At 35.2% G+C, this 16,016-nt stretch overlaps 4 protein-coding genes across 4 annotated transcripts; 1 reads left to right on the top strand and 3 right to left on the bottom strand.

Moving 5' to 3' along the window:
- Window positions 1–178: 178 nt before the first annotated feature.
- On the top strand, window positions 179–2,983 carry LOC140887952 (uncharacterized). The gene is made up of 6 exons (XM_073295588.1): window positions 179–574; window positions 1,020–1,100; window positions 1,172–1,297; window positions 1,389–1,446; window positions 1,547–1,609; window positions 1,741–2,983. Exons 1-5 carry the CDS (start codon window positions 294–296, stop codon window positions 1,583–1,585), a joined length of 585 nt encoding a protein of 194 aa, XP_073151689.1. The 5' UTR covers window positions 179–293; the 3' UTR covers window positions 1,586–1,609; window positions 1,741–2,983.
- Window positions 2,984–4,266: 1,283 nt separating this feature from the next.
- On the bottom strand, window positions 4,267–5,875 carry LOC140893396 (uncharacterized). The gene is made up of 4 exons (XM_073302459.1): window positions 5,641–5,875; window positions 5,408–5,528; window positions 4,931–5,319; window positions 4,267–4,667 (listed from the first exon to the last, which is right to left on the bottom strand). Exons 1-4 carry the CDS (start codon window positions 5,676–5,678, stop codon window positions 4,430–4,432), a joined length of 786 nt encoding a protein of 261 aa, XP_073158560.1. The 5' UTR covers window positions 5,679–5,875; the 3' UTR covers window positions 4,267–4,429.
- A 3,709-nt stretch (window positions 5,876–9,584) lies between these two features.
- LOC140891805 (cytochrome P450 81Q32-like) lies at window positions 9,585–12,689 on the bottom strand. Its single transcript, XM_073300453.1, has 3 exons — window positions 11,634–12,689; window positions 11,080–11,428; window positions 9,585–10,337 (listed from the first exon to the last, which is right to left on the bottom strand). The coding sequence occupies exons 1-3, from the start codon at window positions 12,209–12,211 to the stop codon at window positions 9,726–9,728; spliced, it is 1,539 nt and encodes a 512-aa protein (XP_073156554.1). The 5' UTR covers window positions 12,212–12,689; the 3' UTR covers window positions 9,585–9,725.
- Window positions 12,690–14,001: 1,312 nt separating this feature from the next.
- LOC140893262 (E3 ubiquitin-protein ligase SGR9, amyloplastic) lies at window positions 14,002–14,957 on the bottom strand. The gene has a single exon (XM_073302329.1). The coding sequence runs from the start codon at window positions 14,955–14,957 to the stop codon at window positions 14,094–14,096; it is 864 nt and encodes a 287-aa protein (XP_073158430.1). The 3' UTR covers window positions 14,002–14,093.
- Between the last annotated feature and the right edge of the window lie 1,059 nt (window positions 14,958–16,016).

Here is a 16,016-nt window from a genome sequence, read left to right as displayed (position 1 = left end):
TCAATTTTTATCATGAACAAAATTTTAAATACTTCTTTTTAATTTTTTTTTAAAATGAGAGTACTCGTGCTTTAAAAATTACATTAAATTTTTAATTTTTTAATTAAGGTAATTAGTAGAATTATTTTATTTATTTTTTAATTAACAACGATATAGATGATATTCGGCATATCTGTTCCCCATCAGAATCAAAGCGAAAACCCACCAAATCGCCATTTCTCTCAACTTTAGGCTTCATTTAGCATACTTTACGTTCCCACATACTCACAAAAAACTCCGAATATACAGCTGATATGGCGGCGGCGACTGCTATCAAAGTAGAAAACCCTAGAAAGCTTTCGAACCTGGATTCGGATCCGACGACCAAACACGCCTCCTCAAACATTCCGGCGACGTCTTCCGAATCAGATGCTGATAAAGCGACGGGTAAGTTCGAGGAGGTCGATGCGAAAACGACCGACGTTAATGGCAGCGCTGCAGCTACGGATATCGAGAAGAAGATGAAGCGCGCTGAGCGCTTTGGAGTGTCTGTCAAGCTTACTGAAGAGGAGAAGCGAAATACCCGAGCGGAGAGGTTTAGTTTTCTGTTTTCTCTTTCTCGTTTACTTCTGTTTTCAGTGTGTTTGGTATTTGACGGTTCTGTGCCAGGATTAAGCTTAGGGTTTGTTATTGTGAGCTCCAAGATGGACCCTTTTGAAATAGATTAGAGATTGCTTTATCAATCTCCTCTATTAAATCCGACTCTTCTTTCCTGTTTATTTTGGTTCTCACGAAGCAGCCATATTGTTCATTTCATGATATGATTAAACGCTTTTGTTGTTCAGCTTCTAGGTTTTTTTTTTCAGTAGGAATTTCTGTTATTTTGTTGTTCGAAGAAATCACTTTCATATGTGTTGAGTGGGTTTTCAGGAGAGCTGCTTATGCTATTAGCCCTCTATAGTAGCCTCTTCAGAGTTTATTAGCAAATAAAATGTACTTATTTTGTGAAGCGATTTTTTGGTCGCACAATTCAAATGTAGGTTTGGAACTGGTACAACCGTCAATGGATCAGATTCTTCCAAGAAATCAGAGGAGCTGAAGAGGAAGGCTAGAGCTGAGAGGTTTGTCTTTTCTTATCTGATGTTCATGTTTTTTGGGTCTTTCTGTTAACATCATATTTTGTGTTTCCTAGATTTGGGGCTGTGCAAACTGTCTCCGCTGATGAGGACGCAAAGAAGAAAGCTCGACTTGCTCGATTTGGGTCCATTTCCAAGCCTGATCCAATGGAGGAAGATAAAAAGAAAGCTAGGGCAATCAGGTTCTTGGCATTCCAGTCATAGTGTCTTTCTTGTATCAATAAAACAGTTTTGAATAATTATGTGATGGGCTAGACCACGTCTATTCTGCAGGTTTTCTAAACAATCTGGTTCCTTTTCAAACGAAAAGGATGAAAAGGACATTGAGAAGGTGAGATTCAACATTTTCAGCAATTCTAGTATAGCCATTTTTTTTAACTTTTGTATTAAGTCTTGGCTGTTCCCCTATTTGTTCTATTTGCAATTTTTAGGAGGCTGTTATTACAGGCGAGGCTGGTGTAGGATCCTAAAGAAACTATTGTCTTTGAACAACTGTAAGATATTTCATTTGTTCAAATTTCTACGTGCTTTCATCTGGAAAAATTATATCACCTCATAGTGTTTTTATTCTGTTTTGCTTTCACTCCTGGCCCTAATCATCATTCTTCTTTTCCATTATTTTCAGGGTGGCAGGTTAGAGTTGCTAATGCCATGCTGTCAGATTTCTCTATTTAGTAGCTAGTTATGTTACATTAGCATAATAATTACAATACAGCTAGGACATCTTGTTTCTGTAATTTTGAAGTTGGTAGTTCTGGTTTACCTGGTGAGTCCTGGAACAACTAGAAGCCACCTCATATTGAAAACGGCCACCAACCTTATCAGAAGTTTGAAATACATGGAAAAGTAGAATCTCACTAGTCTTATGCAGAAGGGTATAACAATTATTGTGCGCCTTGGTCTTTCTTCTATTGACTTTTTTTTTCTTCTTGTTGACCTGCGTCCTGATGATTAGTTTTGTGTGGTTTTGTACTTTGATGGTGTGCTAGTGTCGATGAAACCATTTTCGAAAATTTGATCAGTAAATTTTTTTGAAGCGAAACTATTTTTCAGTTGCAGAAAGCTATTTAGTGTGAACTCGTTGCTCCTTTCCGTTCAAACTTTTGAGAAAGAATGCCATAGTACAAGATATAATCATGAACCTATTTTACGATATTCTGTCAATGTAGTTAAGATTTTATGGGTCAAGTGTTATTCTACTGGCCTGTTAGATGGAGTAAAATAATTTTCCCATTTTGCATTTTCCATGTTAATTTCGGTACGTATCTGGGAATTTTGTTTTCTCAAGCAAGAAACAGGTACGTATACGATCTCCTGTCATGATCTTTTAGCCGAAAATATGCTACAAATTTTCAAGAATCTTGCAAATTTACTGGCTTGACGGAAATGGTTTGTTTTTCTTTGGTGTTCTCTCCCCCCTCCTCTCTCCCTCTCTCTGAACAGTGGGCTTGCATGTTTTCTATGTGGCTCACATGTTGACAGAATTAATGCAACCGCTTGCACGGTCTGGCGTCACTGCAAAGTGCAAATGATGTATTATTGTGTTCAAGACTCGGTAGTTTATTGACTAGTTTTATTAAACAGTTACTAGAGTCAGAAGTCCCTTTCTGTATGACTCATAATTTCTGATAAGGTTGGTTGGTGGTTGAGAGAAACCATTTCTTTGGAGGTGTGCGGTGTTTTCTAAGGTCAGCCAGGTGAATCTGCTAGGAATGTTAAGATTATGTTGATGTTTCTTCAACTGAATTGTCTGGGTGTAGCTTTTTTTCTTCCGTTTTTGTTGATGCTTGTAAAGACGAGGTTCACTGATCAGGGATTCCTGTATTGAAACCATTCGCTTTCCTTTTGTTCCTCGAATGCATCAACACATTTTTTTTTTATGTTCAACTGGAGAAACTGGGGTGAATGTGTGCTTGCTTATTTTTATGCACACCCTTGTGCTGCATAAGTATCAAAAAAACATTACGGTGCCCATGTGGAGATGCTTATTTGTTTACCGTTTACACCTCTACCCGAAATTGGGTGGAAACGGTTGTGTTTAGTTGGTTCTTAAGCTTTTCTTCTCAACCATAAAACTCGTGTGAAAACAGGACGAAAATTTGAATATTTGTATGAAGGCCATTTTTTGTTAATCAATTATGTAGGTTGTTTAAAATGCGATATTTTCTATTGTAAAAACTTAAAATCAGTGCTGCTGCTCAGTAGTTCTTGAATCAAGTTTAATACGTGAAACGTGCTAGTTCGCCTCTGTCAATAAGACTGACGATTTCTATACTTGAAATCAAATTATTTTAATGATGTGGGTTACGTCAAATTCGGTCAGGTTTCAAACTATTTGAGTCATTCCTGCTGCATAGTGAACCTCTGGGTTATTCAATTCTTTTGTTAGTAACGATTTTAAGCTTAATCGAATGCGGGATAAGTTTTCATATTTACGCGTTATCGTCATGTGCAAGTATTACATGTTGATATATCGAAGAAAAGAAGTTAGAAGTGTAGGGGCGAGAGATGTTAATCAAGGGATTGTGAGTTTTTTTAGCCATTTAACTTGAAAGTGATGGCTCTCATGTTTCTTTTTTGACTCTACTTACTACGTGTACCAAATTTGTTTCGCAAATCATCAATGCATCTACCTAGAATGCAACTGTTTTTGGTTTTTATAGGCAAAAGACGTGGGTTTGACTGAGGTTTGCTTTTTGGCTTTAGTACATGGAACAAAGTTTCACCCCCTTGCTCCCTGTATTGGCCTAACTCTAGTTAAAACTTAGCATACAAAGTTATGAAGTACTACTACTTTATTTTAACCAACACACCAGTACTCTTATTTGTTATTTTAAACAAAAAATTGTCTCAAGTGTTCGCATCGAAGCATACATGTACTCCAAGCCAATCTTGGTAGAGAAGCTTCTTCCTGAAAAGTGAAAACTATATATATTTTTTAAATGATGCTTTAGATGTCTTAGCTGTTTCGAGAAGTGCTTGATAACACTATTCCAGAAGCAAGAAGGCATAATTTTTGTGTGTTTACTTCTAACTTTTACTTTAAAAATCATAATATTTTTTTCATATAAAAATATTATAATTGAGGGAATTTTGCATGCTAAATATGTAGTATCAAGAATAACATTGTTTCAAATAGACAAGGACTCGCTCATTTTTAACTATATGTAAGCACATAAAGGGATGCAAATGTAACCGCTAGCGTCAAACAGCCAGAAACACAGAGTACTTCAATTTAAGCTCTTTATTCCCTTCAACTCTACTCTTCAGACACTAATCTATTTAGTATAAATTGAGCGAAAAAAAACCTTAATCTAGCCTACTGTAACGGTGTTGTTGCATCGTCGTTTCTCCATTGAGCTTTGGAGTTGTTCTTTAGCTTGCCTTAGAGCATCGAGGACCTCTTTCACAGTAGCATCGAGAACTTCTGGATCGATGGTTTGACTCTTCTTCGGTGTGTCGATGAGAATCAAAGCCATCGAATTATCCACATTGTCCTGTGATTCTTGATCTTCTTCTTGGTCAAGTCCCTCTTCGGACGATGATTCTGTACTGTAATTGCAAAAATTTACACAGGAAAGGAATCAGCATTAGTGTCATTGTACCATAACTACAAAAAAAAGTTCAATTCTCAGCGGTTTAAACACTAAGTTGTGCATGAGTTGTTGCAATTATCAATACAAAGTACTTGAATCGATTTTTGAAATCCTCCATGTAAAAAATATCCAAAGACTTAAAATAGATTAACTTCATAAATACGAAATTTCTAGATTTCAAATGACCATGTAATAAAAAATGAAACTTTGAATACCTACCTCTGCTTATCAACGTTTGGGGGATTTTCTGCCGAATTTAGCGCAGGATCTTCTGAAACTTGCGCAGGAATTGGAATTTGATCCAAGCCCATTTCAGTTTCCTGCCCATTCGAACCATTTTCGTCCATGTTTTCTGATTCTTTGAAGGACTTGAAATGCTCCACCGATTCTTGATTTTCACCCTTTTCTTGAATCTCTTTGGCGCTAGAAGAAGCTAATGAAGAGACAGAGGAAATGTCGCTTCTGTCCACTAAAATCGACCGCTCCGATTCATCAGAAACGTATGACAAATTCTTGGATTCCAGCTTCTTGATCAAGAACCTCAGCTTCCTCTCGGCCCTGTCTCTTGATTTCGCCTCTTGTTTCAGCATGGTTTCCAGCTGAATCAGCTGTCATTTTCAGACATTAACAAAGGTAACAAAATCAACTGGACCTTTAAAACCTTAAACTTCATCAAAAGACAGAAAAAAAAAGTACCTTGTTCCCTAATTGCTCAGCCTCATGTTTAGCATTTCTTGATACCATTCTCTCTGCAAGCAATCTTCCCCTTAAAGACTCCACTGTTCTCACAGTATCTTCTCCTTCCATTTTTTTCTCACTGAGAGATTTTTTTTAAAAAATGTCCCATTTAAAATTATGGAAAACATACAAACAAATAAGAAAAGGCGCACAATAATTCTCCACAATAATTGCCACAACAAAAAAATCACCTCCATTTCGCATCACCATTGTCTCCTCCTCCTGACATTTTGTATTCTTGAACTTTGTGCCTCGAGAGTTTCTGTGCATCAGGTGGAATCAATCGATCTTTAGTAAACACGGAAACATTGTTGCATACTTTTCTTTATCTGCCATTTTAAGCTTTAAGCAAAATTGGGAGAACAGTGAGGAAATTTATAGTATGTTCTATAGGGAAAAAAAATGTAGTTTTTTTTTTATATAAAAATTTCTGCTTTGGTATTTGGGCTCTGGTTTCTTTGAAACAACAAAAGAAAATGTAATAAAATAATTTATTTTTAGGTGTGTCAGAGTGAAGCTTTGGCCTTTTCCTTGCCCCCACCATGAATGATTTTCGGGTGAGACTATGCTCCATCAGGTGTGCTACTCCAGGGGCAGCATAGTCTCGCCCATGATTTTCAGGCAACGCCCTTCTCTCTCAATTACCTTACATTAAAGTAGTAACTGTTGTTTGCTGCACTTCTTGTAACTGTCTGTTTTCATGTACTTGCACCATTTGCCTAATTGTTTCTCATTCTTCCCTCATTAATACCAGTTTTAATCCATTCTAATGACATTGAATTTTATAATTGTGTCTCATATATTTGATCCAGATGATAAATAAAATGAGATGTTCGTGCGAATATCTTATATTATGAAAACGTCGAGAAGAACTCTCGGTGTAATATATAATAATGCACATGTAAAATTTTGGTTTTTCATCTCTGTGTCACAACATGTTCCCTGAATTGAGAATTATAATATCTCCTAGGACTTTGACATAGGATTGCTGATTTAGACTTTTAATTTGGGATGAATAATGATCGGTTGACTATCTTTAATTTTGACATTTTGTTGGTTAGAATACTTTGATATTTTCAAATGTTATTTTAATAATTTCATAATTAGTTTAATGTTGCTATTTTTTTTTTGAAAAGAAAATGTAATGTATATTTTTAAACATTGATGCAGAATGGTCCAAGTAACCGACAAAATGTGATATTATTTATATGCGAATTAACTATGAATTTTGACATTAAGCGCAAGAATTTTTCTGGGAATAATATTTAATTCGACATAAATATTATACCTTCGCATTCTTCAAATTCTTCGAGTATAATAATTCGATCTCCAATTTTATAAGAATAGTTATAAAATACGACAAACGTGGGTGTAATGGCCTACTTATTTGTCCGATAATAAAATTTCTGAATTAATTATTTTTATTTTTACTTTTTAAAAAAGATGGAATTTGTACTCAATTTTAGTCACGGGATATTGAGGTGTGCAAATTTCACCGCCCCATGCCTCTTTTGTGTCACTCTTCTGCGTGTTGTTAACCTCACATTTAACTTGCTGACTATATCAATGGGCTAATGTCCCCCCCACAGTTCATTTATTGCCTATGGGATATTGGGATACATCATACATTTTGGCACCGTTCTGTTCATCATATTACTAATATATGTATAACTCATTTCATCTCATCTAACATTTTTCTCATCATATTATTTACCCATATATTAACTATTTATTTTACATCAATCAAATGATTAATTATTTATCTTATATCAATCAAATCATTGAATTTAAATTATTATATTACCCCTTATAAATATTATAATTTTTATTTTATTTATTGTTAAATGACAAAATAGTCATTTAACATTTTTATATAAGATATAATCAATCAAATCAAATAAACTATAATCTATCAATCAAATTCAATACTATTTTAACTATCATTTCTTATTTATTTTTTATTACATTATATTACTTATCTATATATTACTTATATCATACCTCAAATCAAACGGTGTCTTTTAGGATATCAAAATCAAAACAGAGAGTTTGAGATATTGTATGATTTAAAATATCAGAGTTGAACCGTTATAATCAGAAGTCAATGTCACGTATTTGATTAATATGAATTGCAATTATTTAGATGAAAATTGTTGAGATATAAACATGTGTTGCTTGGATTAGAATATGGTTTAAAATATTGAGGTTGAAACGTCATTATCAATTATAACTTTTGACAAAATAATTAATTTGTTTTCGATCTCACAATCCAGTTTGCTGGAGATCAAATTCAAATTTTGGGTTTTTTTCTGTAATTTATAAGAACTATGGTGCATATATATCTCGAGGATCACTTGGAAACATTGCGATTATTACATATTTTCTCTTTTATTTTTAAAGATAGACAAAAGATGTAATCTTTTTAACGTGTTATGTATTCATTATTTGGTTGAGAGATTTTGGGTGTGTGTTTGGATTTGAAATTTGGTTGATGGGGAATTTCCTTCATCGTTTTTACAATGGAGTAGGCGAAATTCAAACCATGTTAAATTCTTGTTTATTTATTTATATGAAAATGAAAATTGATTTGTCCAAAAATATATATATTATTCCTCAAAAATTTTAATTAATTGTAAGATGCTATATGTACCAGCATTGTCTCAATATAGATTTAAAGGTTGAGATTTATTAATATTAGTCAATAAGTACACGCGTTACGTGTGTAATATAAAAAAATATATAAAAACTTGATTTTTGTTGTTTTGTTCTATGGAATCAATGTGATGCACGTAACAAAACATCTTTGATCCAAACGACAATAAATTCATTCAAGAAGAAATATGTGTTCTAACTTACAACTTAAAAAAAATTAAATTAGAGAAAATCAACGACTTGAATCTTCCATAGATAAGGAAAATGAAAAAGTGTAGGAACGAAAGTAAGCAAAGGAAAATCAATAAAAATAAAAATCCAATTCCGAAGTAAATCGATTGCAGCTAAACCTGGGATGAACAAAAAACATTCCATAAAGGTTTGAATCCTACAAAAACGAATGAGTGGAGCAATATAATTGACGAAAACTACCAACTGCGACAAAATGATGAGAAAAAAAATTCAATAAAAGGTATAACATATCTGCGAAGAGGAAAACAACAAAAATATTAATGCACTAAATAAATAGATTGAAATTAACCGATTCTTCACTTTTTTGGTGAAGAATAATCGGAAATATTTGTAAAAAATAGAAAGCATTACCTAGTAGTTGGTTGAAGATAAGATACAAACCTGAGGAAGTAATTTGAAATATGAGAGATTACATTGAGAAACGTGGGTTTGAGGTTGTGTAGTGGGGCCAACTCAGGAATTTTGAAATATGAGATTAGGGATTACGGTTAATGAGATTAGATTGAGAAACGTTGGTTGAGGTGAAGTGGAGCCAATGTTTTGAAATCAGATTTGGTAATTGCACGTAATTACAATTTTTAAGTAAGGGTAATTCAGTCTAAATATTAAATTGACATGACAGTTTTTCTAAGGTGTTTAACAATTATTATATAGTAAAGATATGTGAGGTCTACTATTTTTTGAGTGATTCTCGCATGTATTGATAAATATCTGCTTTTAAATTCATTATTGAGATAATACTTATAAAGATATGATAAAATTAAGAGTAATAAAGATATGATAAAATTATCTCTTAATTATGAGGTAAGGAGCGTACTTATTCCACACATTAATAAAAAAAAAAACAAAAACAAAACAAAATTTGTGATAATAATTGCCTCTTTTTAAATCTTTCCTGAGAAGCTAAGGGAGCCTTGGACAAAGTATTATCTCATTCATGCCCATTATTACATTTTCCCATGCGTTTGGGCCACGTAATTATCACCAATGACCACGATTTAATAATCAATTCTTCAAGTAATTTTTAAAAATTTTGATCTTTCCCTTCAGGAAAAAAAGGAGGTCGATATGAAGAAATAGACATACTTTAAAGTATAATTAGATTGATTTATTTGAAACTAACGATTTTATTAAATTAATTGTTGGTATGTTCATTTCATAAATTAAATATTTCACCATGCTAAAAGTAAAATCATGAAGTTATTTTAATGGGATATTAGATTCAATTTCAAATATTTTCCTCCAAAAGAGAGATCCTTTGAAACAAAACAGAAACTCATATGAGTTAATCTAATAGATCAATTTTGTGAGATATGAGTCGGATCGAATCGTCTCTCAAATATAGATCCATCACAGAAGCTCTACTCTTTAGTTAATTAATAACTTTGTTAACAAATGTACGTGGTGTACATTTAGCTAACAAGGGTTGCACCTTAGGAGTGGTGACCCCCAGACCTTCACTCATATCAATTTCCCCAACCTTTTTCCAATCAAAGCACTGTATCATTGAGCCCAGGCCCAGACCAATAACAGAGATCGCCAAATTTTCACCTGGGCAGGCCCGTCTCCCTGACCCAAAAGGAATTAGTCTAAAGCCCAAATCTTTCTTCTCCTTCACTCCCTCAAATCTCTCGGGCCTAAATGTCTCCGGATCCACCCAAATTTTTGGATTGTGGTGAATTTCCCAAGTGTTGACTAGTAGTATAGTTCCCGCCGGAATCCGGTATCCTCCAACCGTGCACTCCGCCGAGGAGCGGTGGGGCATGATGATGGATATCGGAGGATGCAAGCGGAGCGTTTCTAGGATGATGTGGCGGAGATATGGAAGCGCCGCCATGTCGGATTCGGCGATGAGGCGATCGGTTCCGACGTGTGTGTCGATTTCGGACTGCGCCTTTTTGAGGACGTGTGGATTGTCGAGTAACAGGGAAAATGCCCACTCTACAGCGATTGCTGATGTTGAAGAACCTCCTTGAAGCAGAACCTGAAATCATGTGAGGGAATTTTCAATTAGGTTTTTTCCCATGCTTATTTGAAAATTCATTTTTTTAAAAATGGTGAATTTTGAATTAATTTTTGCAATTTTATTTGATTAACCAATGTGAAATGTATAGTTTTCAGCTGAATTTATAAATGAAATTACATATTGATTTGACCTGCAATGAGACGATAATTTAAATTAGATAGGTTCTTCAAATTATTGAAAGAATAAAACTCAACTGTATTGAATTTGATCGCTATCAGATTGCGTTTCTGAAAAAGATGTGTGTGGGACTTAATTGAAAAAAATAAATAAATTCTTAATCATTGGAGATGTTTAATGCCGCTCATTCTTCGCATGAACCGTTCCAAATATTCTTGTGTCTTTATTCTATACTTAAAGACTCCCGCATGTATATATATGTTTAAGATCTATTTCTTTGCTGGATGATGGTAACATTTTTGCACCTGTATCATATAAGAAGTCAAGTTCCAAGATAATATTGATATAAAAATCCCATTTTGATGTAGTTTAATCAATGGTCCATCATAATGTATTAAATTCAATAAAGAATCAGTAATAAAATAATATGTCAGCTCCGTTATTAAATTACATTAGTTATGTTAGTGCTCAGAGAAAGTTGGAAGTTGACATTTTACAACATGTCTGTTGCAGCTGAATGTCTGCAGAACAATATTTTTGCGAAATGATATTGCCTGAATCTTAAATTATGGAAATAACTTACCAGGAGGAGGTTTTTTATGGTTTCATCAGTGTAATACTCGGGTTCTGATCTTTGTAAGTCCAATAAGACTTCCACCATTGTTTTCTTCTTTCTAGTAGTTGCAGCATCACCTGAGCAGGAACCAATATTTTCCATCATTCCTCGTTGTTCTTCGAGTACCTTCTGCATAAAATTGTCTCGCTTTTCATGTGTTGACGTCAACTTCTTTTCTACATGTTGGAATCCAAACCATCGCATGAAAGGCAAGTAATCGATCACATTCGTCTCAAATGCCAGATTTGTTGTCTCAGTTGCTATCTCCTCTAGTAAATTGGCTTCTTTTGAGTTCTTCACACTCTTCCCATAATACCTGTGTAAACAAATGTATAATTCATTCATTCATTTGGTTCTAGCTTTATACTTATACATTGTCAATTAATTTGACTGGCTGTATTTGAAAAGATTAATGCAGCTGAGGGTGGGTTCAAAGTAACCGTTTTAACCGGCTTGCTGTTGACAGTAGGTTTAATTATCTACAATCCGCTAACTTTAGACATTCATAAATTTGAGCATACCTTTTCCCCATGATCATCCTCGTCAAGACATTGTACATGTACTCGAAAAGAGCTGATTTGACCTCTACAACCCTGTCGGATTTCTCCCCTGTGACATGCAACAGCTTCCTAACTAGGTTTAGAGTTTCATCAGCCCGAATTTGAGAGAGCATCTGTATCCTGTGAGAAGACAGTAGCTCAATAGATGAAATCCTTCGCAGGTTCCGCCAGTGCTCGCCATAGGAGGACCACGAGAGGCTTGTATAGTTGTAACCAAAATGTCTCCCATTGAGAAAATCAGGCCGGTTCGCAAATATTAAGTCATTTTTGTTAGTTAAGCATTCTTCTACTATAGAAGGAGATGAAACAAGGAAGACGGCCCGAGAGCCGAGCTTGAGGAAGAGGGCAGGCCCGTATCGTCTTGAAACCTTAGAAAGGCTCCTATGGAAGGGTCTTTTTAGCAAATATATGTGCCCAATGAATGGGAGAGCTGGAAAAGGGCTGGGAGGAAGATTTCTTAGTTTGTTTATAACATGAACTGTGGTGCAATAAAGGGCCAGGAGTATCACTGGAGAAAGATACAAGCATAGATTTTCCATTGCAGATTGAATTTTTCTGTCTCAAATTTATGGTTTTCGATTTTGTGGCCAGAGTATTTATAAATATGTTAGTATGTCAGAAAGTCAGAACTCGTATAAATCAGTGCCTAGAATATTAAATAATGAAAGTCCTTTTCTTCTTAGCTTGTCACTATTTTAGAAGCTTAATATTGATATTAAATTGGAACCGTTGGAGCCTTCTTTAAACTGCATGTGATGATGCAATTATACGTGAAGATGTGAGATTAATTAATATTTGTGATGGTAGAAGTTGAAGACTATCTGCTGAGAGTTTCTATTTTTAACCTGCAAATTGCAATATTTTAATGATGGATTCATCTAAGTAGTCCACATTAGGTGTTTGAGCCTATTCTGACATCAAAATATACAATACAAGTCAAACTAAAATATTTCTTACATGTACCAGACAATATGCACCTCCTTTTACCAACAATCAATTACGTGCAGGCAAGATATGTGTGCATTATAGTACAACATTAACGCTAGTGCAGAAACATGAATGTGATGTGAATTTGTACCTATGAAAATGGGTTTTTAAATATTCACGACTTTCTTGTTCATCTGCTTATGTTTTTAATTAAATATTATATTCTGTCATCTCAATATTTGCATGCAAGAAATATGTGTGTGTTTTGTGCTTCGGATGACTCGTGTTTGGATAAGATTTGCATGTTATTCTAAAAATTGGAAAAAAAGGACACCATGTCTGTAACGATTATTTCACCTGTTCCAAGTTTCATTGTCTAAATGTGTTTTTTAACTACTTCAAGAATAAACAGATAAGGATCAAAATTTTGGGGGAGGGGGGGCGATCTGGAAAAAAGGGTTGATGTGACTCAAAAGAAAATTTAGGATAAGTTCGAAATCTTTTTAAAAACATTACCTATATATATATATGTATATATAGATTTGTGTTATTTATTATGTATATTTTCTCAATTGTGTTGGATAAACAATTCCAAAAATGACGGGCCTTGTGATCTGGTATTCCTGATTGGGCTTTCAGCAATCATGGATGAGTTGGGTTGGGTTCGGTTGGTTTTCTAGTCTGAAATCGATAGCCCATGTTGTCATATATGTAAAGCTTATTATTATATTGTAGTCGGGCCATTTTAAATTTAAGGTGTGGGGACAATAAAAATAAATCAGGAAAAGAGAATCCAAAGTGAATGTGATATCATATACGTGATGTTACAACTTCAATGCCACTCAAAGGGATCCTAGATGAGCAAATAATTAATTGCATCAGTCTAATTTCTAACCTCATACTTTGTCGCTTCCAATTTTAGAAACACACTTGAAATCTTCGTCAAATTTTAACCCAAGATCCTTCCATTACGCATCAATATCAAACAGCCAAACGAGCACCTAAACCACACAAAAGATTCAACGGCAATTTTGTTATCACAAACGAGTGATATTCGACCGTTCTGCAACTCTCGTTTACCACCACAATTCGTTTCTTTCTTACACTACATTCCCACACACAGACATGTTTCGTGTGTTTGATTAAGATTGTGATTAGAATTGTGAGAACAAAAAATCACAATCTTGACCTTTAAATATGATTGAAAAGATTGGAAAAAAAGGGTATATTAGGAGTTTTTTAATTTTTTTTTTCAATTTATACAAGCCATAGATTATTTATATTTGATGAAATCGAGGATTAAAAATCATGCTCGAATCTAATTATTACCGGTCTTGAGTTTAAGAATTTTTGTAAAATTTTAATTAAAAATGAGATGAATTATTATCAATAGTTTATTACATGTTAATCACCTCAAATAAAGGCACAGTCTTTCGGTAATTTGTAATTACTGTCTCAATTTTATTTACTAGCTAGTCGTTAATATCTAAACAATCATGTGCAAAAGCAGCCGCCATCAACACCGCCGGCGATCCTGGCCAGATCTTCAAAAACCCGATCAATCTCACGGCGGACATCGTCTGTCGGCAGCCGGTAACGGCAGCAGGGACATGTATTTCTCTTCCGCAGCCACCGCAGTATGCACATCCAATGAAAATAATGGCCACACGGCAGCTCACACACTTCTCTCCCTTCCTTAGTCTCTTCCTTGCATATCACACACTCCCCTCCGGCACTCACTGCCACCGATGGCAGCGCCACCACAGCCGCCGCCGCCGCCGCGACCCCTGTTCCCGCCTTTCCCAACTCACCGCCGCAAGCCATTACATTCACGAAGCTGCTACATTTCGCCACCATTTCGATGTACTCATTTAATACTTCACACGCGGAGAATCCGCCGAACCGGGACAGATTTAAGATGTTGGCGGAGACGTGATTATGCAGAAGAATCCGCCATTGCGAAGGCGGTGTTTCGAGCAGTTCTCGGCTGTCGTGTTGATGGATTTCGCAGAGGAGGAGGAGAAGGAGGACGGCGTCGAGGTCCCGGAGTTTCATGCTCGCGGAGGGGTACAGCGGTGTTGCGGCGGCGGCGGATGCTCCTTGCATGGAGTTTTTTAGAAGGATGAGGTTGTACAGAAGGTGGCGAGCTATGAGGAGGGATTTGTGGTGGAGGGAGAGGGAATGGAGGTGGTGGAGGGTGAGGGAGAAAAGGGTTGGCGAGGAGAGGACGGAGGAGAGGCGGCAGTGGCGGCGGCGGAAAAGGGTGGAGATGGAGTTGGTGAGATCGGAGAGTTGGGCTGGGGGGAGAGTGGAGAGGGCCGCCATTAGTATGGCTTCTCCGGAGGTTTGGTTTGCCATCATCATAGGATCATGATTATTACGGGTATATATATATATATATATATATGAAATGAAATATGAAAATGATTATTTATAGTTAGAAGCATTAGGAAATTTTATAGAAAAGCGAAAAAAATATATATATGATAGACCTAAAAGGGGCAAATTAGGTTTTTATTAACATGTGTTGTTTTATCATAATTCATATCTGGTATTTTTTTTAATTTCCCTTTTGGAAAAATCACAATATTGAGTGCATTTATGATCCCAAACTTCATATGTTAACTTGTGGTATATTCGTAAATCAATATAAAATATAGGAAAAATTGTTTTTTTGGTCCTGTAAGTTTGTCACTTTGCGATTTTGATCCTTTATGTTTTCAGATTTCAGTTTTAGTCCGCTATCTTTATTATTATTATTTTTGGCAATTTTAGTCCTTTTTTCGACGTGGCGCTGATGTGGCACCATTGCAGTGCTGATGTCAAGCTGACGTGTATAGTGCCACGTAAGCATTTTCGAAGAAAGAGACTGAAATTGCCAAAAATCAAAACATTTAGGACTAAAACTGAAATATGAAAATATAAAGAATCGAAATCGCAAAGTGACAAACATATAGGACCGAAATTGCAGTTTTCCCTAAAATATATAGTAAAATGAAGTTAATGTACTTTGCCGATGACTTATAGCTCATCTCAGACCATAATTCTATTTCCGGGATAATGTTTCATGTTCAAAACTTAATTGTAATGATATTTTTCCCTTAAAAAAAGGGAGTTAATTATTTTGTTGGAAATTACTGATTTATTATATTAGGGTGTATGTACATATATATTTAAAGGATAATATTTGATTTTGGACTCCCTACACTAAATTTATTCTACGTATATATGATGGGGAAAGGTGTGACATTGGAAGTTGAGGTGGTGGAGTAAAATGGAATGGAGTGGATGGAAATGTTGGGAAGTTGTCCACAAGTATGTGTCTTGGTTCGAAATTGGCTCACACTTCTTCACATTTCAGTGTCTCCAATCATTCTCATCTAAACACTTTGATGAAAAGAACAAGAAGAAGAGAAC

Source organism: Henckelia pumila, chromosome 3, assembly GCF_033568475.1.
Source record: "Henckelia pumila isolate YLH828 chromosome 3, ASM3356847v2, whole genome shotgun sequence".
NCBI classification, from domain to species: domain Eukaryota; kingdom Viridiplantae; phylum Streptophyta; class Magnoliopsida; order Lamiales; family Gesneriaceae; genus Henckelia; species Henckelia pumila.
The sequence above is the reverse complement of the archived record's forward strand: the minus strand, read 5'-3'. Positions and strand labels throughout refer to the sequence as shown.